At 37.6% G+C, this 23,374-nt stretch overlaps 5 protein-coding genes across 9 annotated transcripts in view; 3 read left to right on the top strand and 2 right to left on the bottom strand.

Moving 5' to 3' along the window:
• Positions 1-159: 159 nt before the first annotated feature.
• On the bottom strand, positions 160-4,802 carry Pcl (polycomb protein Pcl). Its single transcript, XM_068289686.1, is given in 6 exon segments — positions 160-1,119; positions 1,184-2,327; positions 2,403-2,575; positions 2,686-3,404; positions 3,407-4,422; positions 4,638-4,802. Coding segments are annotated over 5 exon segments (3,462 nt in total). The 5' UTR covers positions 4,374-4,422; positions 4,638-4,802; the 3' UTR covers positions 160-660.
• Positions 4,803-5,564: 762 nt separating this feature from the next.
• On the top strand, positions 5,565-9,906 carry Hsf (Heat shock factor). Of its 5 annotated transcripts, XM_068290486.1 has the most exons (8): positions 5,567-5,810; positions 6,167-6,443; positions 7,112-7,220; positions 7,281-8,643; positions 8,713-8,818; positions 8,888-8,941; positions 9,042-9,120; positions 9,183-9,906. In XM_068290486.1, exons 2-8 carry the CDS (start codon positions 6,183-6,185, stop codon positions 9,335-9,337), a joined length of 2,127 nt encoding a protein of 708 aa, XP_068146587.1. In that variant the 5' UTR covers positions 5,567-5,810; positions 6,167-6,182; the 3' UTR covers positions 9,338-9,906. The 5 variants fall into 5 exon arrangements, with proteins under 5 accessions (XP_068146585.1, XP_068146584.1, XP_068146586.1 ...); XM_068290484.1 differs by having other exon boundaries at positions 5,565-5,814; positions 7,281-8,818; XM_068290483.1 differs by having other exon boundaries at positions 5,566-5,810; positions 7,281-8,818.
• Positions 9,907-10,629: 723 nt separating this feature from the next.
• Positions 10,630-13,198, bottom strand: Dlip3 (Dorsal interacting protein 3). The gene is made up of 3 exons (XM_068289592.1): positions 12,838-13,198; positions 12,383-12,508; positions 10,630-11,882 (listed from the first exon to the last, which is right to left on the bottom strand). Exons 1-3 carry the CDS (start codon positions 12,881-12,883, stop codon positions 10,963-10,965), a joined length of 1,092 nt encoding a protein of 363 aa, XP_068145693.1. The 5' UTR covers positions 12,884-13,198; the 3' UTR covers positions 10,630-10,962.
• A 770-nt stretch (positions 13,199-13,968) lies between these two features.
• Positions 13,969-16,642, top strand: LOC137576146 (glycerol kinase 3). Its single transcript, XM_068289061.1, has 4 exons — positions 13,969-14,233; positions 14,335-14,463; positions 14,537-15,902; positions 15,967-16,642. Exons 1-4 carry the CDS (start codon positions 14,156-14,158, stop codon positions 16,182-16,184), a joined length of 1,791 nt encoding a protein of 596 aa, XP_068145162.1. The 5' UTR covers positions 13,969-14,155; the 3' UTR covers positions 16,185-16,642.
• A 1,126-nt stretch (positions 16,643-17,768) lies between these two features.
• Positions 17,769-23,374, top strand: part of bin3 (bicoid-interacting protein 3) — a 57,195-nt gene continuing 51,589 nt past the window's right edge. The window contains 1 exon segment of the mRNA XM_068288296.1: positions 17,769-18,033. The gene's annotated coding sequence lies outside the window, so the exon portion shown is untranslated.

A 23,374-nucleotide genomic window follows, 5' to 3' on the forward strand; every position in this document is an offset into this window, starting at 1 on the left:
CAAATCGATTTTGATTTCATTACTTAAAATTAGAAAAAATTATCCAATTAAATACAAGTTTAAATTACAACTAAATTATTTATTGATAGCATTATAATTTTTTGTATGGTATATGGTATACGTTAGAGAAATTTTTGTATGCAATTAACACATGGGGGATTATCGTATATAATTCTATATATGTATGTATATATTTTTCGAAAATATATCAATAGAAGTAACTCTAGATTCTTTAGAACAGATAGAAATTAATACGCATTTCGTTTTCATTCAGCTTATATGCTCTTTTCATTTAAATTTTGTAATACTTTAAATCTGCCAATTTGTGTCCTTTTTATCGACCACTTTTAAACTGCGATTGCACAATAAAAACCTGTATTTAGTTCCATTATTTGTTTCTGTTTGCCTAGATCAATGTCAAACCATAATTTTAATCTTTTTTGGCAGTGGTTTGGATAGGTAAATAAATCATCAACTCTTTTTTTTTTTACTTAAATAAAACAATAAAGAACAGAAAAAGAAATCAAATTATTTCGCCCATGCTTTTAACTATGATCTTTGCCAACCCTGGGCAAATTAATAAAATACAAAAAAAAAATTTAATCGAATAACGTAAAAAGTAATAATATTAATTAATAAGTATAATGCATCATTTGTTTTTCAGTTGCCATTTGTCCACTCCACTAAATACTGCACTTGTCCGTTTCCTATGCGACGTTTGGCTCGAATTGCAAACGATTCACCAGCATCAATACGATTGATGGCTCCGCCGAAATACTTATTGACCGATTGCTTTAGATCCAGCATGGATGATGAACCATTGGAAGAGGCGGATGACGATGATGACGATGACGCCGATGAGACATTGTTGCTGTTAGTTGCTGTGGCAGTGGAAATCCGGCGATTCTGATTAAGTGCATGGCGTGCTGATTTCTGTGGACGTTGTCGCAGAAGACGGCCGTGGGATGGCAATATCTTGCCAGTTGACGCTGACAGTGACGGCGGTGGTGGTGGCGGAGGAGGATGTGGATGCGCTGCTGCTGCTGGTGTTTGCGAATCTTTGGCATAGATGGAAAAATAGTGGCTAGGTATAGGATTTATGGTGGTGGTGTTGATGATCTATAAAGACAGAACGACATTTAATAATTGATTGAAAATGATTTTGTATTTTTTTTTCACTTACTTCCATATCTGTGATCAGGCGACGAGTTCGGCGTCGACGAACCTCTTGATTAGGTCCAATGGTTATATCTTTGGCACACAGTTTACGCTTAATGGTTCTCACCATGCGCGGCTGTTCCTTCGCTAAGCAACCAGCACCGCCTCCGCTCTTTAACTTGAACAGGCTATTGATGATACCAGTGACGCCCACTCCCAAGTTTCCAGATGCCAATTTATTAATTTGCTGCGATTTCTTTGGCGTGGCCATTAAAAATGGATTATTGCGACCTAGGAAGTTTACTGGTGGCGGTATGATAATATCTAGGGAGCTGGTACCACGACTGCTGCTTGAATTCTCATCGGATGAAAAATCACAGTGATTTCGGTTGCAGTCGCTAGTATCATAACGTTTCGAGAGCCGGAAAGCCTTTCGTTTACGACTACTGTTGGCCATCTCCATCATTTGGAGCTGAGCAGGCATGGAAGTGATGGTGCTGGTAGCGATGATGCCAGCAGAGGCATCATGTGCATTGTCATCCGCTGGCGGTGGTTGGGGAGGTTTCAGTTCCCTTAGCTCCGCCTGTTTTTTAACCTTCTCGATTATCTGTTTAATAGGAATCTCATCCTCCTCACTAGTAGACACCTCAACACCAGTCTCATCTTCATCCGGCAACTGCTGCTGCTGCTGGTCATCATCTTCGTCTGTGTGAAACTCATACACATCTGTGGGTGCATTATTTTTATCCTCATCAGGCAGTAGTAGCAAATTATATTTTTTTATCAACAAGTCATCGTTAAGCTCTTCATTTTCTTGAAGAAATACTTTCGGGATTAACGGTGGTCCACTGTGACGTAGAGCATAATAGGCTGGGGCACGTTTCACTTCCCGACCGCATACAAATCGATCGGAATAATCTTTCAATGTTTGCTTTAATCTCTCCATTAGTGTAGTCTCTGGCAGCAACCGCCATTCCTTACATATGGGCAAATTGTGACGTTGCTTCAATACAAATGGCCAAATATCCTTCAGCAAATGATGATATTTTTGATGCTGATGCTTGCGTAAGTTGTAGAGAGCAATATGCAGAACATCAACCCAATCGATTTGTAAACGTCGCAGAAACTCCACACCTTCGTTGCACACAGTGCAGCAAAATACAAAGAACCTGCCATATAAAAAAGACGGGAGGCACTTGTAAAATATAATTTCTTCTTTGCATATTCAAGTTCATTTCACTTACATATCACCGCGCAGCAGTTTTGTTTTGAAATTCTGCATGCACTGAGTATGAAACCAGTTACGACATTTGCAGCATTGCAACATATTATGATCAAATTTTCCAGGCTTGCCACAATAACAATAGATTTGCTCTTCATTTACACGATGCTTCTCATCCCAGCTGAGTTTATCCACCTGTAAGAGTAATAATATTTTTTATTTTAAGGCAAAATGGTCAATATTACTTTAAATGATTTTGAAGAATTTAATATGATAAGTTTGTCTAATTTAGATTCTTTACTTACATGGTATGGTAACTGACGACAAATGCCTTGAGGTTTGCCAATAAAATAATGGTTTAAAGGTGGATACATTTTCATGGGCTTGGCGCACCGTTTGCAACACCATATGTCACTGCCAATAATAATTTCGGTGGTGCAGCCACGATGATAGCCACGTCCACAACGTTCGCATATTTCCACAATGTCCTGAACATCTGAACGCTTGCAGGCCACACACATTGAACTACTTGTGCTCGAGGAAGCGGAATTGTTGGCGGAATCAGTAGAGTCTGTTAGGTTTGATGAATTGTTGGCACCATCAGCAAGCAGATTCGACGAGTTAGAATTCGAGCTGGCACCACCCAGCTTACGCATTTTTTCTGGGCCACACCATTGCTCTGATTGATCATCGAATCGTATTAGAAATTGTTCACGGCTTTCTTCAATGATTGTGCCCAGATAAAATCTGCCATCTTGGCATTTAATGAAGACATCTTCTTGCAAAGAATAATTGCTTATTACAATCGGTTGTGCAGGCTGTGGGGCTTTAGCGACAGCTGTGGTTGGGGATGGCGCTGTTGGTGGCGTTGGAGGCGTAGGAGGTAGGCATGGAGCCTCGTTTGACTTGAAGCTTGGCTTGGAAATTGCAGGAGGCGGGGATGGAGATGCTGAAGATGAGGCGGATGAAGACATATTGGATTTCAGGGGAGAACCAAGAATACTTTCTGGTGTTGTTGGGGGGTTTGCGGGGTTGCTGTGGTGGAATCTGGTTCATCAATCACAATTATAGCGCTGCTAACAGTTAAGGCTTTTGAAATAGCCTCCTCTATGGTTGGAACACCACCATCCCCTCCTGCTCCTGCACTGTCTTCATAGCTGCTGCTGGAGACGGAACTGCAACTGCTATCAATTAAGGGCAACGGCAACGACATTGGCGGCATCAGAGGCTTATGCTGTATAGCTGGTATAATGGGTGAAGGCTGCTGCTGTCCTAGCAGCTGCGATGGAGCGGAGTCGGCATAATGATTATTTATGCAAATGTTAATTCTATCGAGAACCACGGTGGAGGGCACAACAGAAGAAGATGCTGATGTTCGATTGCTTACCGGCACAAGCGGTGGTACCGGAGACTGTGATGAAAGTTGTTGTTGTTGCTTGGCCAATGTGTTATTGGCCACTAATCGATTTAATTGGCTAGGATTTCCAGCACTCGGCAAGTAATACGACTGGACAGGAGCATACAGAGAGTGCTGCTGTTGTTGTTGAGTTGCATCTGTCATCGTTTTATTTAAATTGTATATATTAGGAGACGTTGAAATGATCCGTATATTATTGGTCTTAAAGGCCATAGGATGCGGATTAGATGATGATGTGACCACCGCCGCTTCTGCACGTTGTTTCCCGAGCGTAGACATGTTTTGGAGAGTTGGATTAGTTGTTGTCGTTGTAATCTGAATGGTGTTTGGATGGGTTGTGGTCGGTTGCCAGCGTTTGGGCAAACTCTGTTGACCCATAATCTGCTGGTTACTCGGAGGCAGTATTTGATAGGTCAGCCATTGACCAGGCGTTGCCGACGGCTGTTGTTGAACCGGACTCGGCATATAGCCAAAAGTAGATGGAGTTCCTCCAACGCCGACTCCAATACTTCCATTGCCCGTTCCAGCCAAATGGAGTGGATTGGTTGGCGAAGTGTGAAACTGATTGTTCATCATATTGGATTACATATGAGTGCTCGAGAGTTCTGTTTGTAAGCAGTCTTTTCTGTGGGGGAGAGAAAATCAAAAGAAAAGTTAAATGGAAATTATTTGGCCGGCATATTTGTTGTTGTTTTTTTTTTTTTTTTTTGATTTGCTTGGCGCCTTTTTCAATTGAATTTTTGTTGTTGCCCCTCACATACACATATGCGATTCTTTTGTATTCGCAGTCGTTCTTTTCTTCCACAAGAGGGACCATTTTCAAATGTGAATTTCACTTACATTTTAATGTGTTCCCACATATTTAATTATTTAGTCTTGTCTTTGAAAGTATCCGTAAACATATTATTTAGAGTTTTATAGCAATTTCATTATTAAATCAAACAAAAATCCTTCGAATACGGCAATTAAAAAAGTCAGCCATTTTTCATGTTTTTCGTCCGTATGCAAAAAGTATCGATATATTTTTGTGTGCAGTGTTTACGCGACCTCGTATCGATGACATTGAAATGCAGCCTCTCTAATAGCCTATTCTCACTAAGCATGTGACAATTTTTCAATGTATATTGATGTTTTAAGCGGGTTATGGATTATTTGAAAGTACCTGAGAAATAGCTGATGTTAAATATGTAATTTCTCAAAGGAATTTCAGATTATTATAGTATAAACTGAGCATTATGTGCTTTATAGGAACGCATTTCATACAAATATCTGGTTGGTTTACATTTTGAAAGCACCGATAACAATTTAGAGTCACCGCTGCCAGTTCTATTACACCTTCTCAAGTCAAGTTAAAATTAGTGCAAGTTGAAATGGATTTGCTTATTAAGTTGTGCTTCAGTTTTTGGGTTTTAATCACATAAAAATGCTGGCAATCTTGCGGCTATATTTATACAAATCATACCTGCGATAAGTAAAAGATTTTATTTATAACAGAAAGAATTATTTTACATACATACATATGTACAATCCTCAGACACTTCTGGTCATGGGTTTTTAACTAGATTGACAGGCCAAGCAAATTAAAACTTATACATTCATTTATTGCAACATTGTTTTGTTCTTCTAATTCACATTCAAATTAAAACCTGCTTACTTCCATCAACAAATCAAATGGATATCGCAATTTATATGCGCGCCAGAATGTGCTAGAGGGTCCGATAGCTCTAGAGACAGACACTGGAAACGATATAAATAGACGCAGGGTTGACTTCTTTCGGTTTTGCCAAACAGTCCATCCATAGCGACTGACGTTGTGAAAAGAGACGGAGTGAAATACAGGAGTTAATTGCGAGTGAAAATATTTATTACCTTACTTGTGTTTAAAACAAGTGAAAAGAACTTTGAACAAACAAAACAAAAATATAACGAGAGTAACGCCTTAAACGAAACGAAAGTGAATAAGCTAACAGTCTTTAAATCTGTTCTCCGCAGCAGCTTCAAGTGTGTGTTAAGGTAGGTAAGAGGTAATCTCAAATGAAATGGAAGAAGAAGAGCCACACGCATTAGTTCAATTTGTGCAAGTTAATAGTTCACAGAGTGACGCACTTATGATCATTAAAAACTAATACTAAGCACTAACTTTCACAGCACAACATAAGAAACACAACACTTAAAAGTATCTCTCTGCCTTCTCTTTGCTCTCTCGGAGGCTCACCCTCACTTAGACACTCGCACACAAACCCACACATACACACACACATGCATATTCTTCTATATGTATTTATATGGATCTGTAACTGTAATTGGACTGTGGACCAACAAAAAATACAAATTTCATTGATTAAACATATTTTGATTTTCGCTTTCAGCTTATTTATTGATTACATGTCCCGGCCGTCGCGTTCAACTGCCAAAGCGGTGCAATTCAGGCACGACTCAAGTGAGGAGGAGGAAGACGAAGAGCTGGAACAGCAACCGCAGCAGCGTATAAAACGTCGCAGCAATATGCATACAGAATTGGGTAATGGTGGAAATGGATCTGCTGCCTCTGGAGGCAGCGGCGGACCAGGTGTTCCAGCCTTTCTGGCCAAACTCTGGCGACTTGTGGACGATGCTGAAACGGACAATTTAATTTGTTGGAATAAGGTAGGACCATTTTTTTTTTTTTTTTCAATAGACACTTTCTCTCTACATCATCTGGTGCAGCACTCTCTCTGTCTGTCTGTTGTTCTCCCTGTCTCACATCGCCCCATCCCCTTTTTGATTGTTGTTGGTGTTGCCATGCAAGGCAGCACGTATGCAAGTTGTTGTTGTTTACCATTTGCATATACGCAGAATGCGTGTCCGTCAGCTGCCTCTTTACACGGAGCAGTGCGTACGTGTACCCAGTGCACGCTTGCCCTTTGGAAAATTTTCCCATTTCCTTCATCCTCCGTCTGTCTGTCAAACTCTGTTGATAATTTTTGTCTTGAAAACAATTTGTTTTCAGGGTAAACAATATAATTCCATCTTAGATTTACCTTTGAAAATGTAAATTTTTCTTAGCTAAGATACTTTTTCTAATCCATTTATCACTACATATAGTATCATTAGATCAATTAAAACCTTAAAATTTGTATCTTTATATTGAACAATCATTTGGTATTTAAACTTGTGTTTGGTTAGATAATTTATGACCAAACAACGGTCAAACCCTTTGCTTTGGTTTTCCTCATTCTTATCATTAGTTATGCACACTCAACCACACAATTTTTGTATATTTTTGTGGCTTTTTTACTTATCAGCATGATTTCCGTTATTGTACTTTTTCACAGGATGGTTCCAGTTTTATTATACAAAATCAGGCTCAATTTGCTCACGATTTGTTGCCACTGAACTATAAGCACAACAATATGGCCAGTTTTATACGACAACTAAATATGTGTAAGTAAAATGTAAAATAGAAAAGACTGCTGATATTAATTTTATGTTTGTGTTCTTTAGATGGTTTCCACAAGATTACATCAATAGAGAATGGTGGTCTGCGTTTTGATCGCGATGAGATTGAGTTTTCTCATCCGTGTTTCAAACGTAATTATCCCTATCTATTGGATCATATTAAACGAAAGATATCAAATACGAAATCAACGGTGGATGAGAAGAGTGTACTAAAGCAGGAGACTGTCTCAAAGGTTTTAAACGATGTAAAGAACATACGTGGACGTCAGGATACCATAGATTCCGGCTTCTCGGTGATGAAGCAAGAAAATGAGGCTCTATGGCGTGAGATAGCCAGCCTAAGACAAAAGCATGCCAAACAGCAGCAGATAGTGAATAAGTTGATACAATTCCTTATATCGATAGTCCAGCCATCGAGAAATATGTCCGGAGTGAAACGTCACATGCAATTGATGATTAATGATACGCCGGAAAATGTACGTGGACGAACCACAAGCGAAACGGAGAGCGACAACGGTGAAGGACCGGTGATACACGAGCTAAGCGAGGAATTGCTCGAAGAGGTGATGAATCCGCAGGCTACGCCTTCCCCTTACTTGCAGGATAGTGCTTCGCCACAGGCCATGGAACGACCACGTTCAAATTTAAGCATGAGCTCACATAACTATGATTACTCCAATCAAAGCGGTGGCGATGAGTTCCTCCAAATGACTGGAGGAAATTTAATTAACCAGCGTGGCGGACCGCCTTCGAATGCCATGTATACAGTGACTGAGGCCCCGGACTCGACACACATTCAGGAGTTACCCAATAGTCCTTTATTGGCCGAAGAGCAAAATGTTCTTACCACGCCCATGGTAAGACAGCAAGAGGAGCGTAAGCGTTTGCAATTAAAGGAAAAGAATAAGCAGCGTCATCGGGAGCAGCTGCTCGAGGAAGGAATCTCCTCATCACCATCACCCTCGCCAGCAAAGATAATACCCCAGCCACTGCTGGTCAAGCAGGAACAAAGCGAAGCTAGCGTCCCAGTCGTTTCCCATAAGAATTCGGATCTTTACCATGTGAATTTTATAAGCAATGACATGCCCACAAATATATTTGAGGATGATTCCTCCGCCTCATTGCTGGTTGGATCTTCACCCATTATGGAAGATGCTGCACAATTTGGTCAAAGTACGGTGAATAATGGCAAATTTGCAAATAATCAATCTCTACTCGATGCCAGTTTGGCCTCCACTTCTAAGGCCGCAGCAGCTGCAGCCAATGAACAGCAACAACAACAGGAGGATGAGGAAGCTGATCTTATGGCAGTGGCAAAGTATACTGGTGACAATGACAACAATCGTGAAGGATCAACCGCAGGTCAAGGCAATGGCAATGGGCAACAACTCTTGCGAATGAATTCAGTGTTAGTAGAGCAAATAATTTCAAACTTTTCTCATCCTCATAATCCTTCACTACATTCTGCTGCTTACAGTGATGACGTCCATGGACATTTGGATAATATGCAAGATGATCTCGACACTCTAAAAGATTTGCTTCGAAGCGATAATGTCTCAATTGATCAAAATATGCTGTTGGGTGTAAGTATTTGAATTTAAAAATTTGGATATACGGAAAATCTAGATCAAACTTATTTAACCAAAAATTAGTCAACACGAAGGACGCCTCTAATGCAGCTAACCGAAGATGAGCTGCTATTGAAGGTCCGTCTTTACAGATAACTATTTAATATATACAAATTATTTTCAATTTTTACGAGCTCTTTGACAAAGAAAATTAAATGTTTATCTTCTCTCTTTTCAGCTCTTTGCTGACTCTGAACTGCTAGACAATTATGGTTTATCCTTTCCCAATGAAAATCTATTAGGCGGGGATAAGAAAGGTATGTAATTACTTAAAAATTTCAACGAAATAATTCTAAACGGAACTCATTTTATTTTACAGCCAATAGCGGTTCGGAGCTAATGACCTATCAACCTGGGATGTATGACCTCTCTGATATCCTCGACGATAATAAACAACAACATAATGAGAACGAAGGTCGTCAAATGTTGACGCATCAGACTTCTGTTTTGAATACCCCAAAACACGAATCGTAGAGGCTTGCAGGTCGTCGGATAGTTTATTTTTGTTATATCCCACTTCATCATCACATGGAGAGAAGCAAACAAAATTTATGTTTTCATAATTTGTTTTTTTTTTTTTAACTGGACACTTGCCTTGAGAGTATTGGAAACAAACCGCACGGAATTGCGATTTAATTTTGCTGTTATCTTTTATACAAAAAAAAGGAACTGATTTTGTATATCTGAAACCAAAATTACTAAGGGGATCTCACTCTCTTGGTTGCCCCAGTAGTGAATGAAGGACCCAATGTTTGGAAGAATTTTTGGTTATCTTTGCGAAGAACCAATTGCTTGGAGAGATTGTTTTTCTTTATATACATAGTTGTTAATATCCTAACAACAAGAAATATGCCTTATGCTCCTATATATCTAATATATAGTCAATTAATTAACCCATTTCTTATTTCTATTTTGGTATTTTTTTTTTTTGCAAATTCTACGGACTTTTAAGAAATAGAACAGTCAGAAAAATAACACAATCTATTGGATACATTTTTATAATCAACATAAATAATAAAAGTTAACTTTAAGATAATGTTAAATCAATTTTGTTTACCGTAAATGGGGGAAAAACGAACTATATAATGCTACTAAACTTAACTACTTTTTAATAAAGTTTACATATTAATAATAAAACTTATACAAAATATTATTAATAAAAAATTAAAGGCGATTTGTGATGTCGCCAATTGAAAATAATATTTGTTCTTTTGTTAAGAAAATGCTTTTTTAGATTTGCCAAAGGTGAGCAAATTAAAAAGAAACAATTACTTTGCATTATATGATATAGACAACAATCCAATCGCCCTTATGGCACAAGAGTAAAAACAAATAACATGACTGTGCGAATCGGCTGGCAATTTAGATAAGAAATCGAAGCCCTATTAATTTTTTGTGGCACCTGACAAGGTATTTTTATATTGAAAGTAAAGAATTCTGAAAAATGTTTTAGTGATCTATAGAATCTCTTCCCCCAAAAGCAAAAAAAATATAAATTTGATAAGATTTATCGATTTAGAGAAATCAATTGATGCATTGAAATAAATTTCGTGCATTATTTATTTATGTTTTTGGTTTCTTTTTTTTTTTTTTTTTTTTTTTTTTTGTTGATACAACTAAATAGATATGGACACATACTGCTATCATTATGATCGAAAATGTACCGAAAAAGTGAACTTTGGGACGCCAAAGTTTTGATACCCATGCATATGATGTCTTTTTTGGTAAATTGTAAAGCCTCTTTGTTTCAGCATTTCGAAAATGTCTTTTATGTTTAAATTTAATACAGTTTATTCCATTTCGATGGCTGCTGAATTAATTATTTGTAAAATGCTACCCTCTGCAAGGGTATGGGAAAAATTACTAAATACAAATTAACCTAATGAGCTTTAACCTAGCAAACGAATCTTAAATAGTAGAAAAATTTTATATTAAATTGCAAAAAATTGTGTTTGAAAAAAATTGAAAAAATTTAAAAAAAAAAAATATAAATATTGTACGTATTAAGATAGTACGAGACTAAAGGAGATCGTTTTGGGACCATTATCAGATCGGTTTTCTCCCGACTAGTAAAGTGACTGCCGCTTGGACTTGGGTTTTTATGACTCATCCCTATATTTGGCATCTTTCAGTATGTTGGCAAATTCGAATTTCACTCGTTCCCGCTCTGACCGTGGCATACTACGCAATGTGTCCACCAATGATAGGCAATAGAGCTCAATGGGATCACTGATCGGTGTTATGGAGGGGAATGGAGCCGGCATAGCCTTGCGTTTACTTGCATTACTCGACATTATTTCCGAGCTGCACATCGTGGCCGCTCGCCTTGTGACTTTTGGTTTATAAATGGGTTCAATTGTAATTTCTCCATTTGAAAGGGCATTCGTTTTGATACTATCCTGGTGGTGTTGCTGTTGTTGTTCCTGCTGCTCTTCCTCAGATTTCATGTGACTGCTGCCATTGCCCATTACGACCATGGGAGTTAGCAGTGGGGATGACGCCGGAGATGAGTGTGTATCTTGATGTATCTTGATCCTGCTGCTGTTACTTCCATTGCCATTAATATCAGGATCCTGATCCTTCAGTTCATCGTCGGCAGCTTCATGGAGTAGTTGCAATTCTGGCAATAATTCATTATCATCATCGATATCGCAATCAGCACTATGTGAGCCATCTTCACTATTATCCAGCACAATTACATCATAGTTGTCCGAATCAATACGTAAATGTTCCGGATCGGGATAGACATAACTATTACTATCGTTATCACTGCCATCGCCGCCCATGCCCACAACACCACCATTGCCTCCGCCTCCACCTCCACTTCCACCCTTGTTTTGTGCTATGTACGCCTGGGCCTTCTTCACATTGTATGTCTGGGCTGTGTTCTGTAGAAAGGACAGATCTTCGGTGAAGCGTCGTTTGCGTACATTTGGATTAACTTGACCCGTTTCCAAGGCTTTGATCTCTTGTAAATAGTTGTATCGTATGTTCTTCCATTTTGTTTGCAAGAAACGTGCTAAAATAAAAAAAAATATATACGATTAGAATTTGTAAATTCTTTACAATTTCTCTTACGTTTATCAACAAATGAGCACCTCAGCTCTCCCAGGGGCCATCTATCTTTTATATATACATATATCTTCTTTTTCATAATAAACCGTTTCTATGTATAACTTGGATATTTTTTAACCAATGTTAATTTAATGGACTGGTAAATATTAATTACAGTACTCGAGTTCAGTTCTTCAATTAGAATACGTTGTCTAAAATATTAGGAGAATAATTCGAAGTACTAGCTTGATAATTTTCAAAGTGATCGTTTCACCGGGAATTTTAGAATTTAGGTTTAAAATATCTTCAATTTAAAAGAAAGCCGCAAACATAATTTGAACAAGTCTTCCGGATTTATCAAGAATGTGTCAAAATCTATGTATAAAAATATGTACATATGTATATATTCTCTAAGAGGGCATTTTATATATTTAAAAGACCGGCTGTAGATATGGTGATACTTACAGGAAGCTCCCAGTTCGGTGGCAATGCGATCCCAGATGTCAACTCTCACCGGATTACGGCGATAATGCGGATGACTAACATCATAGATGGCCGGGTTGGCCCGTACCATTTTGATCAGGCGATCGTCTGCAAGGAAAATGGGAAAAATCGTTAATCTGGCTCTACATCTTCTCTCCATACATTCATTCCATACACGATTCATTTGTGTGCGTGTGTCTGTGCGTTTGCGTTTCTTCGAAAGCAACAACCCTTAAGCTGCTACAGAAGACACGGATACAAGGCAAGGACAATCGTCCTTCTGCTACACTCTTTTGGGGGTTGATTCTGCGGCGCAATAAACACACACTCCTACTGGCACACACACACGCATACAAACGGACTATGTCACGCACACATGGATATACTAAGAATCGTAGCTGTAAAAAAAACGGGACACAGGACGCATGTAAACTTACCAAACTCCGGACCCGTTGTCTCTCGTTCTGCATAGTACCGTTGCATTTTTTCGCTTTAAAGCAGCTCTAAAGTTCTTCTTCTTCAGCTGCTTAGCTTTCTTCTCGCTATTATCTTCCAGTATTATCTGCGACGACAGTTTGATGTTGTTTCGGATAGTTTAGAGAGCCAGAGGTCAATCAATTCGTCTTAACAATTTAGCCAATCAATTTGTTTATTACAAGTGTGAGCCTTTCTCTTTCTGCGTTGTCTTCTGGTTTGTCTCTTGTGTTTTTGCCTGTTTTGTTTTACGCGGCGCAGGCTCACAATAAGCGGCGCTGCCAACTCGCTAGATATTCGGGCAAATTTAGTGAATTATTTTCAGAGATGAGTAGTCACTATGTACAACTTCACGACAACTTTTGCAATAACAATAAATAGAGGTAAATGTTTACTATTACTACTCGAGATTTCAGTGTTGAAAAGTGGAAAAATCGGGTAAAGCTAGATTTCAGTGTTGTCAAACGCTATTTTTTATTTGGCGCGCTGTTTGACTGCCCTGGTAGCCAAATATTTTAATCTAAACCCAAAAGTCGAGGAATATTCGGCTGCTCTGGCAGCCGAATATTGTATTCTAAACTATATTTGTTCCATAAAATCAAGAAATATTGTAAACTCAACAATATTTTCGTTTGTTGAGAATAGTGCTAACAAAAGATTCAAAAAGCCCGCGTATTCGAGTATCCAAAATTCGGCATTCGGCAACACCATCTCAAAATTGAACAGCTTTTTTTAGCCGGAAAAAGCTACTTTTAGCTATAGTCCCGCTAAAAATATTAATTTTCTTTTGTTAATTACTCAAAAACTACGAAATAAATCGCCAAGGCGCACCTGAGGTCGTGCTCGTGCAATTTTTCTCTTTCGTTTGATACCAAAATTATGTAGTTTAAGCGCGTTTTGGGCCCGAGTAGTAATAGTAAACATTTACCTAAATAGATATTAATTAATTAGGTAGAATTTTTAATATTTTCAAAATTTGTTATAAAATTTTATTTTTATTCAGGCAAAGGATTTGTTTTTTTTTTTTAAATTTGAATTTTTCACAAAATGTTCTGTAACCCTGTCACATTTAACGATAGTTTCATCACTAATTTCTTACATCACTAGGGCGTCCCGATGATTCTTTGATTTGCACTCCCTGAAACGGCAAGAACAACAAATAAAAACGCGGCTTGGGCTTGGAATTTTTGTTTTAAAACTTACACACATACACACGCACACACACACACGGCACAACACGGGCATTAGTGGGCACATGTTTGTGAGTTGGGAGACATAATTATGAATAACGGTCGCTATGGAAGATTTGGAGCTCTCATTGGCATTTCATACGTGAGCGGCACACATTGCCGTTTTCTGGTAAGCAGCCAAAATGCACACAAACACTTGCGAGCACGCACACCTACACACATGCAGACATTTGGACAACCAGCTGACTCAGGAATCTATTTTTTTCGCAGATCTATTCCACTCGCAATGCAGAAGTACTGGCCTTCCATGAGTTAAAATTACGTCAAATTGTTCACCAGGCTGGCTGGTTGGAGTACGATCCTTCCGAGATATATAAGTCAATGCAAGAGTGCATAGAGGTAAGTGGATAAATGCGTGTATTTGTGAGTGATTATATCATCGTCTAAAATTGAACGTCTATTATGGTTTTAGACTGCCTATAAGAATTTGGTTATACTGGAAATTAATCCGCATGACATCATATCCGTGGGTATAGTCAATCAGCGAGGCACCACTGTACTATGGAATAAACAAACCGGTCAGGCCCTACATAATGCCATCGCCTGGTGCGATTCTCGTTCTACTCCCTTGCTAAAGACTTGTCTGCATAATAATAATAATAATGTGGACTATGTGCGGCATCGCAGTGGTCTCCCGCTGAGTAGCTGTTTTAGCGCCCTGAAAATCCGTTGGTTACTGGAAAATGTTCCTGCAGTGGCCAAAACGATTGAGGAAGATAAATGTTTATTTGGGACTTTGGACTCTTGGCTGTTATGGAATTTAACGGGCGGCGTAAATGTTGGAATACACTCCACAGATATCACCAATGCTCACTATACGGGTCTAATGAATCTGACCAGCCAACAATGGGATGCCAAATTATGTAAATTTTTTAAACTTCCAATCAATATACTGCCCCGTATACGTTCCAATTCTGAGATCTATGGCTATGTGCTGGAGGGTCCACTGCTGGGTGTGCCCATTGCTGGAGTTATGGGTGAACAACCAGCTGCTATGCTGGGTCAATTGTGCCTAAAGCCGGGACAGAATATTTGCACGTTGGATGACAGTTGTTTTGTTCTCCTCAATACGGGACGACAATTGTTGGCATCACAAAATGGACTGATTAGTGGAATTGCTTATAAACTTGGACCGCAGACGGAGACATGCTACACTCTGGAGGGTGCCATTTCCAATGCAGGATCCACAGTAAATTGGTTACGCCAGCGTCTGAAAATTAATACCGAAATCAATTCCAATGACAACGTAATGGAGTCACTTACCACATTTCTCGGGGAGAGTTCCATGATATCGTCTTCGTGTTCATCTTCTATGTTGAATGTGGAATGCGGTTTGGCTGCCAAGCGATCAGAGGTAACATTTGTTCCCGCATTTCATGGTCTATATGCTCCTTATTGGCGTTACGATGCTAGGGGTATAATCTTGGGTCTAACCAGTCAGACGACAGCGGAGAATATAACCCAAGCGGCATATGAGGCCACAGGATTTCAAATCTACGAAGTACTTCAGGCATTTAAAAAGGATACACCCAACTGGGATCATTCGTGCATGCAGCCTGTATTAACCTTTGGAGGGGATTATGCCGAAAGCACACATCTGGTACAATTTATATCAGATATTATTGGTTATATGCTGGAAAGGCCGCAGACTACTTCGCCATCGGGATTGGGTGTTATGATAGCCGCTGGAATTACCATGCGAGCGGTCAGTTTGGAATATGCCATCAAAATGTATGCACCACCCACAGATGTCTATGCTCCCACAACCACACCGAATAGTAAGTACTCTGCAAAATTATCTAAAACCAAAATTTATAAACATTGTTTACGTATTTTTGTCAGGACGTGAGTTGCTTTATCGGCGCTGGGACTACGCAGTTAAACGTTGCCTTAACTGGAACAATTATGAGACCTACGAATCGGATATAGAGCTGTTTGCTCAACGTGAACATGATCCCAATTTCTCTATACGACGATCTCTACCGGGAAGCTTATTTATAACCACTTCCTTTGCATTATTTTTGTTGGCCAACTACCTAAAAAACAATCCCTTGAGTTAAAGTTAGGGATACAATTAGGAATTTGGGGTATGAGATAAATCTAGTCAACCAAAAAACAAAGTAAAAACGAAAAACAAAAAAAAACTAGTTGCATATTCAAAATTTATGTTTTAGTTAGGCATTAAATTTGTACAGTTTAATTTTGTTTATATTTTGTAAGTCTATAGAATTCCTTTAATTTTTTTATTTTATAGAGATATTTGTGATTCAATTTTTTTTATACCACAAACAAACACAAACTGCAAACAATATGATTATGTATAGTTTTATATTATATATGCTTGCTCCTACATAAGTCCTTATTATAAATTTAACTTTATTTATTAAGTCTGTATTTATTTCAAATGAACTTTGGTTACACAAAACAAAATCGAAAAGACAATTGTTAAAGCTATGGAATGGTTGAATGCATTAATTATGTAGGGATCAGCTACTTATAAATAAATAATATTTATATATATTGTGCGAATTGTTAATGGAACTTGTTACATCATAGACAATTTAGTAAAAATTTCTATATTTATCCTGCGGGCCATTGATGACAATATTTTGATTTCAAAAACCAAGTATCTTTTTAAATTAATTTGAAGGACGGAAGTTTTTCAAATCTATATGGCTATTGAAAAATGCAATGTAAAAGTAAATTAAATATAAAATTGAATTAATATTGTGTTAGAAGTATGTTTGAGCTAAGAATAAAATGAACAACTGTGCTCATAATATAATAAACTCTGATTTTCAAATTGCTGGCCTGTAGGTTTTAAAATTCGTATCAACTAAATTTGGCGCCCTTTTAGATTTCATTTTCAGACTTCCCCCGGAGTAGAGACACCAATCAGCTATATTGCTAAATAAAGAGTCGAGGTTTATTGTTTTATTTTTTTTTCTGTCTAATTTAATCATAAGATTAAAATCGTCGGCATATGCGCTTATGCTTATTTCCTGATGTAGATCAAGGATTTCTGTAAGTTTTTGATATACAATGACGAACAGGATCAGTGGGAGTGGCGATCCTTGAGGAATACCATTCTCGAGTGGAAGTCATTTTGAATACAACTTTCCAATTTTTACTGCTATTTTTCTGTTTGTCATGAAGCTCTTGACGTAATTAAGTATAATTGGGCCAACTTTCCACTTAATAAGCTGATCTATTACGACATGTATTCCTATTTTATCAAACGCCTTAGCAAAGTCGAGAGATATTATTGAAATATGGTTTTTTGTGTCCAAAGATTTAGATTTAGATTTACCTTTTTTAAAGCCGACTTGACTATTGTGTAGAAGTTTATTTGTAGTTACAAACCACCATAGTCTTTTTGCTTTCCAGAAGAAAGCCACACAAATAGAACAAGAAAAAACTTTTAAAAAAAAATTTAAAAAGGTGCACAAATTCAAATTCTATTTTCGATAGGTTTTGCTCCGAAATGTTGATTAACCGATAGGCTTGCTCCGATAATCGATTTTTACCTAGTGCGTGAATCGAATATTCGATTGCACCACCATCCGAAGATCGACATATATCGAATATCAAAGTTAGCTGATGTTATCGATATAAAATCGATGTTATTCCCACCACTAGTTGCAGGCGGTGGTGTTGTGTTATTTTTGCATTCGCGGGTGAAATTCGGGAGAAAAATCAAAGAAATTAATCAAAATGCGGTGCTTGTGGAATGACGAATTGTATTTAAATAATTTGCTTCGGAGTAGTATGCATAAAATATAAACAATTTGAGGTATACAGATTTAACTGGTGTAAGTGTTAATGGGTGCGCGTATTTCTTCGAATGGTGCAAGAAAATGTTTAAACGTATATAAACGAATTTAACTGCGATTCTTGTTTCTATGAAAGGTGAGTGTAAGCTATTTTATTAATAAGTCTTTTTTGGGCTTAGTTAATTTTTTTAAAAACATAGACGCCCATTGAACATGTGCGACTGAATGTGCGTGTGTGTGTGTGTACCGCCGTTTTTGACGCTCAGCTGTTTTTATTCTGCTTCTGCCTTTAGCGTTGTTATTGTTGTTGCGCAGGCCGTTGACGCGAAAGAGAGAGAAAGAGCGGGCGAGAAAGAGATTATGGCTGAGGTAGAGTAATAGACCGCTTGAAAAGTGAGAGTATTTTCCAACAATTTGTTATACCCTGCACCTCTAAATAATTAACAGGGTATATGTATGCGACATCTGTGCAATTTGTGATTATGAATATTTACTTATGTCAGCATCAATATTCGTGATGATCTTGAAGATGATTAGAAAGAGAACGGCATTTAAACTGTGACTAAAATGCTTAGTATATGTATGTACATACATATGTATGTACATACGTATTGTGATAATAGCAGTTTGTATATGCAGTTCAAAGGGCCAATACAAGTCGGTTACACTATGCCAAGTAAATAATTTTTATTTTGTGTCAATTGTTTCAAATGGTGCTGCAGTTATGGCTAATTGACCAGCCACTTGTCATCTCTTTTGCACCCGCTGACCCCATTGTATACTCTTTCTTGCTCGCTTTTTCTGTTTCGCTCTTCTGCTGCTAACAAGTTATTTCAAGTTCAATTGCAATTTTACGCTCCATTTGAGCAGTTCAAATTTGTTTGTCCCTACACCCCCGCCACCCCGACCGCACCTTTGTACCCCACCCCCTCACCGATAACTTTTATCGCGTGCCCTGTCAGGAGACGTCAAAGTTAATTGCCCGCTTTTTTTTTTACTTTTTTTTATTTTATTTTTGTTCATGTCAAAGCCTCTGAAATGGTTCGGCGATTCGCATTAGCAATTCATAGCATGTTCTTACAATAAAAATAACAAATTATTACGTAAAAGCAAACATTTAAATGCACATTAAAAAAAGCGCGAAAAAGTCATCAAAGTTGGTTGTCTTTTTTGTTGTTGTTGTTGTCGAAAAATATCTCTGCAGGGAGAATCTTATTAGATAAATGAGAAGAGGGAGTGTGTGCATATGTACACACATACACGCCACTGTACATGTACATATGTATGTATGTGTGAGAGCACCTTGCACGTGTTAATTTAGAGTTGACATAATGAAACAGAAAGATAGAAAGGGGTAAACAGAGTGAATGGGAATTACTATTGGCCAAATTATTAGGCATAACCTTCATCAACTAGGGCAAAAAAAAAAAAAAAAACACTCGACTATACTAGTAACAAATAAATATTTTATTTGTTACTTCATCTTTATGCAAATATAATTAGCATATGAATTTCAACGAACTACAAATTCAAAAATGGATACAAGTAACTACATAGGTATTACGTTTTATTATGAAACCAATGTGCTTAAGTGAAACAATTCTTTATCCTTATTTTAAGATAATAAAATTGATCACCAAATATCAATTTAGGAATTGTGAATGGGTGTTAAAAGGTCGCCAAGTCCTCCCATGGCTTTGTTTTTTTACTTATGGTAAGGGTATAGAAAATTCTGTAAGAATCCAATAGACGCATGCAAGTTGTATACAAATAACAAATCAGAATTCAGTACAACGCCAATTAATTTATTTCTGATTCTGATTAAGAAAGATAAATGGAAGACAAAGGCAAAACTTTGCATGGCAAATTCCAAGAGGCATTGCCCACGGTAACTAAATATTTTCTACAGTTGTTGTTGTTGATGTTTTTGTTCATGGGCCTGCATAGCGGGCCTAAGGCGAAAGGACGGAGAGAGGGAGACGGCGGCTAGGCAATTGCAAACACATTGCACTTAACGGTAGTATCCCCCAAGCTTTCAAGTGCAAGAGCTGATGTGGGGCAGACAAAGTGGTAGATAGATTGGTTTTCTATGTATGTGTGTGTGTGTGCGAGTGTGTTTGTGTGTATGTGAAACAGAAGCGGAGACAGTGATCCGAAAAAGTAAGTTAACTCAAAATAGAAAGTAGTACATAGTTTGGCAATAAAACGATATGATTTAACAAAATGACTTACAGATGCTCTCTACATAAATTAGATTTTGGATTATGTTTTGTATTCTGAGGTTGCTTTTAAAAGAAAAGAATGTTAAAACTGTGTTTCTAAATTGCGTCATTGTTATTTTAAAACGTTATTATTTCAGCTGGCAGATCGTGCGTATACGTTTTATTTAGTCTAGGGTCGATTGAATAAGCAAACCAACTGGTCCCTACATGCAAGGCTTTTCTTAGATCTTAATATACCCACCCTTTAAGCTTGTGTTTGTCCCAGGGTATAAAGATGTCAGCAGGCCGCATTTGAAGCGATTCTCTTGAAGTTACTCTCCAAATGGTTTGTTTGCCAGGCATTTTCAAGTTTTGTTTGCTTTTGCCTCACGTTTTTTTTTTTTTTTTTTGTTTTTTACTGCTGCTCTAATTGTTCTTGTTGTTGTTTATGTGTATAGTTTTATTTGCAAGCGGACGACGCGCTTTGTTTGTTTGCTTGTTGCTTTTTGGTCAGCAGGTGACCCAGGTATGTTAGGCAGCATCTGTTATGCATGTCATCACCATGTCCACCTCTCCACGCCGCCGCTCTGCTCACACTAGCAAAAAGAAAGAAAAAAATGTCAACGCCACTCACCCACTTTGCAGCGTAGAGCACCCCCCCTCATTAAGCCTTTTGCATACTTTGACTTCTTCCTTCGTTTTCTCGCCCGTGCTGTGTCTCTCTCTCTCTCTCTATCCTTGAGACTTGGATATTCTGCCTTTGCCGGCAGTTGAAGCTTTTTATGCCATTTGCCTTCCAGTCACGCGCACTTTGCACAATTCTCTCCCATGCTGTGCCACCCCCTGCTCCCTGCCACCGTACCCTGGTCACTACCCTTCTACACTGAACTGGCGGTTTTTTTTCTTGCTTGACTTTGGCACGTAACTCTTTTATATTTTTTATATGTATGTGCACCCACCAGCCCTTCTCGCATTTGCCCTCTCCCTTATCTTATGTACATCATCATCTTCATCTTTATCCCTCTCCACGACATCCTTCTGTTTATATTCATACATATCTACATACATACATATATGCGCTGTGTGTGCGGGTGTGCGAGTGTGCAAGTGTATGTAGGCATTTTGATGAGCGCAATCTTCTTCCTTTTTACAAATGACTTGGAGATGTCAACGGTTTTAGTTTCGCTTTAGTCTTTAATGTCATTTAACCTCAAAAAGCATTAGCAAGGCAAGGCAAGATTTCACATGTTCGTTATTGCACAAATGCTCATACAAACATGGATTTTTAGTACATATTGCTGACCTCGTTTTTGTTTCATTTTCCTAAGAAAAATAAAATAGCAACAAAAAAAAAAAAAGCGTAGCTTGATGCCAAAAGATAACTCCTCTGACTTTTGTCTGAAGTTTCAAACAGACAGACAAATATTTCACATTTGTTTTATACTTCATAAACAGTTTTAGATACTTTTGAAATAAATGTAAATATTTATATCCTAAGGTTGACCTTTGGGTATTCTAAATAGGAAGGATCTAGGTCTGAACTGACTAGGATCCGCCACTGATATAAAACACAGCTTCCCTAGAAATGCAAGAATTTTAAAATTTCTTAATATTTGAATTTTGCTGATAAAAATGTCTTGCAACAAAGTACACCTTTGCGTATACGTGATATTTAAATAGAATTGTTACACGCAGCGCATATTGAAAATTTAGAGCAGATTGCTAAGATACATACAATAGTGTAAATTTCCAATGGTAAATTTATAAATTTAAATATTTATGAGATGATTACTATTAAGTAAACAAAATTATATGGAACCTGATTGTCTTTTCAATTGAGATTAAATATGTATCTAGTTTCCATAAACAGGTTATAGCTAAAGCTCTTGATGCTGCATTCTAGTTTAAATCAAAATAAAAAAACAACTGGCAATATCTTTTAATAACTTTAGAGGCACAACTGCAAACAATTGCTCCAAATGGCATATATATGTATGTATGTATATATGTATCAAGGACAACTGAGGTTAGGCCAGGGAAAAAAAGGACTCATAACATTTTTTTATTGGCTTTGGCGAAAAGACGCTTTGAAATATTAAGCAATAAAAAAACAAAAAAGTTGTTTTTTCTTTGCCCGGAATGGTAAATGGCAAAAAAGGAAGCTAGGTAAACGAAATGCTCTAAACATATTAGTAGAATGAAACCAGGCATCGTCCTTGTTGTTGTCGTCGTCCTGAGCCAGCACTTTTCACGTGATAGAAAACGGAACCAAGAAAAGTTGCAAAAATAAGTTGCAAGTCCGACGATACCGGATATACCCTTTACCCAAGTGGAAACTTGACTTGAAGTTTATGAAAATTATTCGTCCATGGATGCCCTTTAAGTACTTTATATATTAGTTTGAATAATGCTATTGGTTAAATGCATGGTAGGTCATTTTAAATGATAGTTTCACTAGAAAGCAAAGGAAGTTAAGTATTTCGAAATGTTTTGGTTTCGTTTCTATTATAAGGAATAAGGTCTTGATTTTATTCAGCAGAAACTAAGAGAGAGAATGTACATTTTGAGAGTTTGCTATAATAATAGATCCCTTGTACCCTACTAAAAGGTATCAGAAAGTCGATTAAATGCTGGCCCAAAGTATAGTAAGCTTGGCCAAACATAAATTTATTTGTTTTTTTCTGTAGATTTTTTTTTTTTTTTTGTTTAGTTGAACTTGATTTATGAGTGAAGCAGAAGCGCACACACACATTGATACACACATTCATACATATGTATATGGATAGACAGAAATCGAACTTTATTGATAGTCGCGCTGTGGCTATAATAAAAGCACAACAAAAAGGGCGTACAAATGCGGGAGATGCTGACAGAAATGTTTGTGGGCGTGTGTGTATGTGATATGGCTGAAACAACAAAAATGTATGCCATGTTTATGTTTGGCACTTGTTTATGGCAAAGAAACTGGCAAAAGCAGATGACGAAACAGAGAGGACCCGAAAAAAAAATACATCACAAAAACTGAAAAGAACTTTATTTGGTTTTCTTTTTTTGAATTTTCTTTCGGTGGGTAAGACAACTAGTTGCCGGAAATTTACTTATACGAAACGAACTTTAAATATATTTGAAAGTTTGTTGCATTTCAGTTGGGAAAGGAACTTTACTTTACAGCTTCTCCAAGACATCTCACAATCAGCTAAATTCAAGACGTATAATATCACCTAATGCTAATTATTGTGTCTGTCAAAACTGTGACAATTTGGTGTTTACTGTTTC

Source organism: Drosophila tropicalis, unplaced genomic scaffold (assembly GCF_018151085.1).
Source record: "Drosophila tropicalis isolate 14030-0801.00 unplaced genomic scaffold, ASM1815108v1 contig_593, whole genome shotgun sequence".
Classification (NCBI taxonomy): Eukaryota; Metazoa; Arthropoda; class Insecta; order Diptera; family Drosophilidae; genus Drosophila; species Drosophila tropicalis.

Excerpts from the sequence above, each read along its gene's own strand:
- Hsf (XM_068290484.1), top strand. The coding sequence starts at position 6,183 with ATGTCCCGGCCGTCGCGTTCAACTGCCAAAGCGGTGCAATTCAGGCAC. Across the intron at positions 7,221-7,280 it reads TATACGACAACTAAATATGT|ATGGTTTCCACAAGATTACA; the intron begins GTAAGTAAAATG and ends TGTGTTCTTTAG. Across the intron at positions 9,121-9,182 it reads ATTAGGCGGGGATAAGAAAG|CCAATAGCGGTTCGGAGCTA; the intron begins GTATGTAATTAC and ends TTTATTTTACAG.
- Dlip3 (XM_068289592.1), bottom strand. The coding sequence starts at position 12,883 with ATGCAACGGTACTATGCAGAACGAGAGACAACGGGTCCGGAGTTTG. Across the intron at positions 12,509-12,837 it reads GACAACGGGTCCGGAGTTTG|ACGATCGCCTGATCAAAATG; the intron begins GTAAGTTTACAT and ends TTTTCCTTGCAG. Across the intron at positions 11,883-12,382 it reads CACCGAACTGGGAGCTTCCT|CACGTTTCTTGCAAACAAAA; the intron begins GTAAGTATCACC and ends TTTTTATTTTAG.
- LOC137576146 (XM_068289061.1), top strand. The coding sequence starts at position 14,156 with ATGAATAACGGTCGCTATGGAAGATTTGGAGCTCTCATTGGCATTTCA. Across the intron at positions 14,464-14,536 it reads CAATGCAAGAGTGCATAGAG|ACTGCCTATAAGAATTTGGT; the intron begins GTAAGTGGATAA and ends TTATGGTTTTAG. Across the intron at positions 15,903-15,966 it reads TCCCACAACCACACCGAATA|GACGTGAGTTGCTTTATCGG; the intron begins GTAAGTACTCTG and ends TATTTTTGTCAG.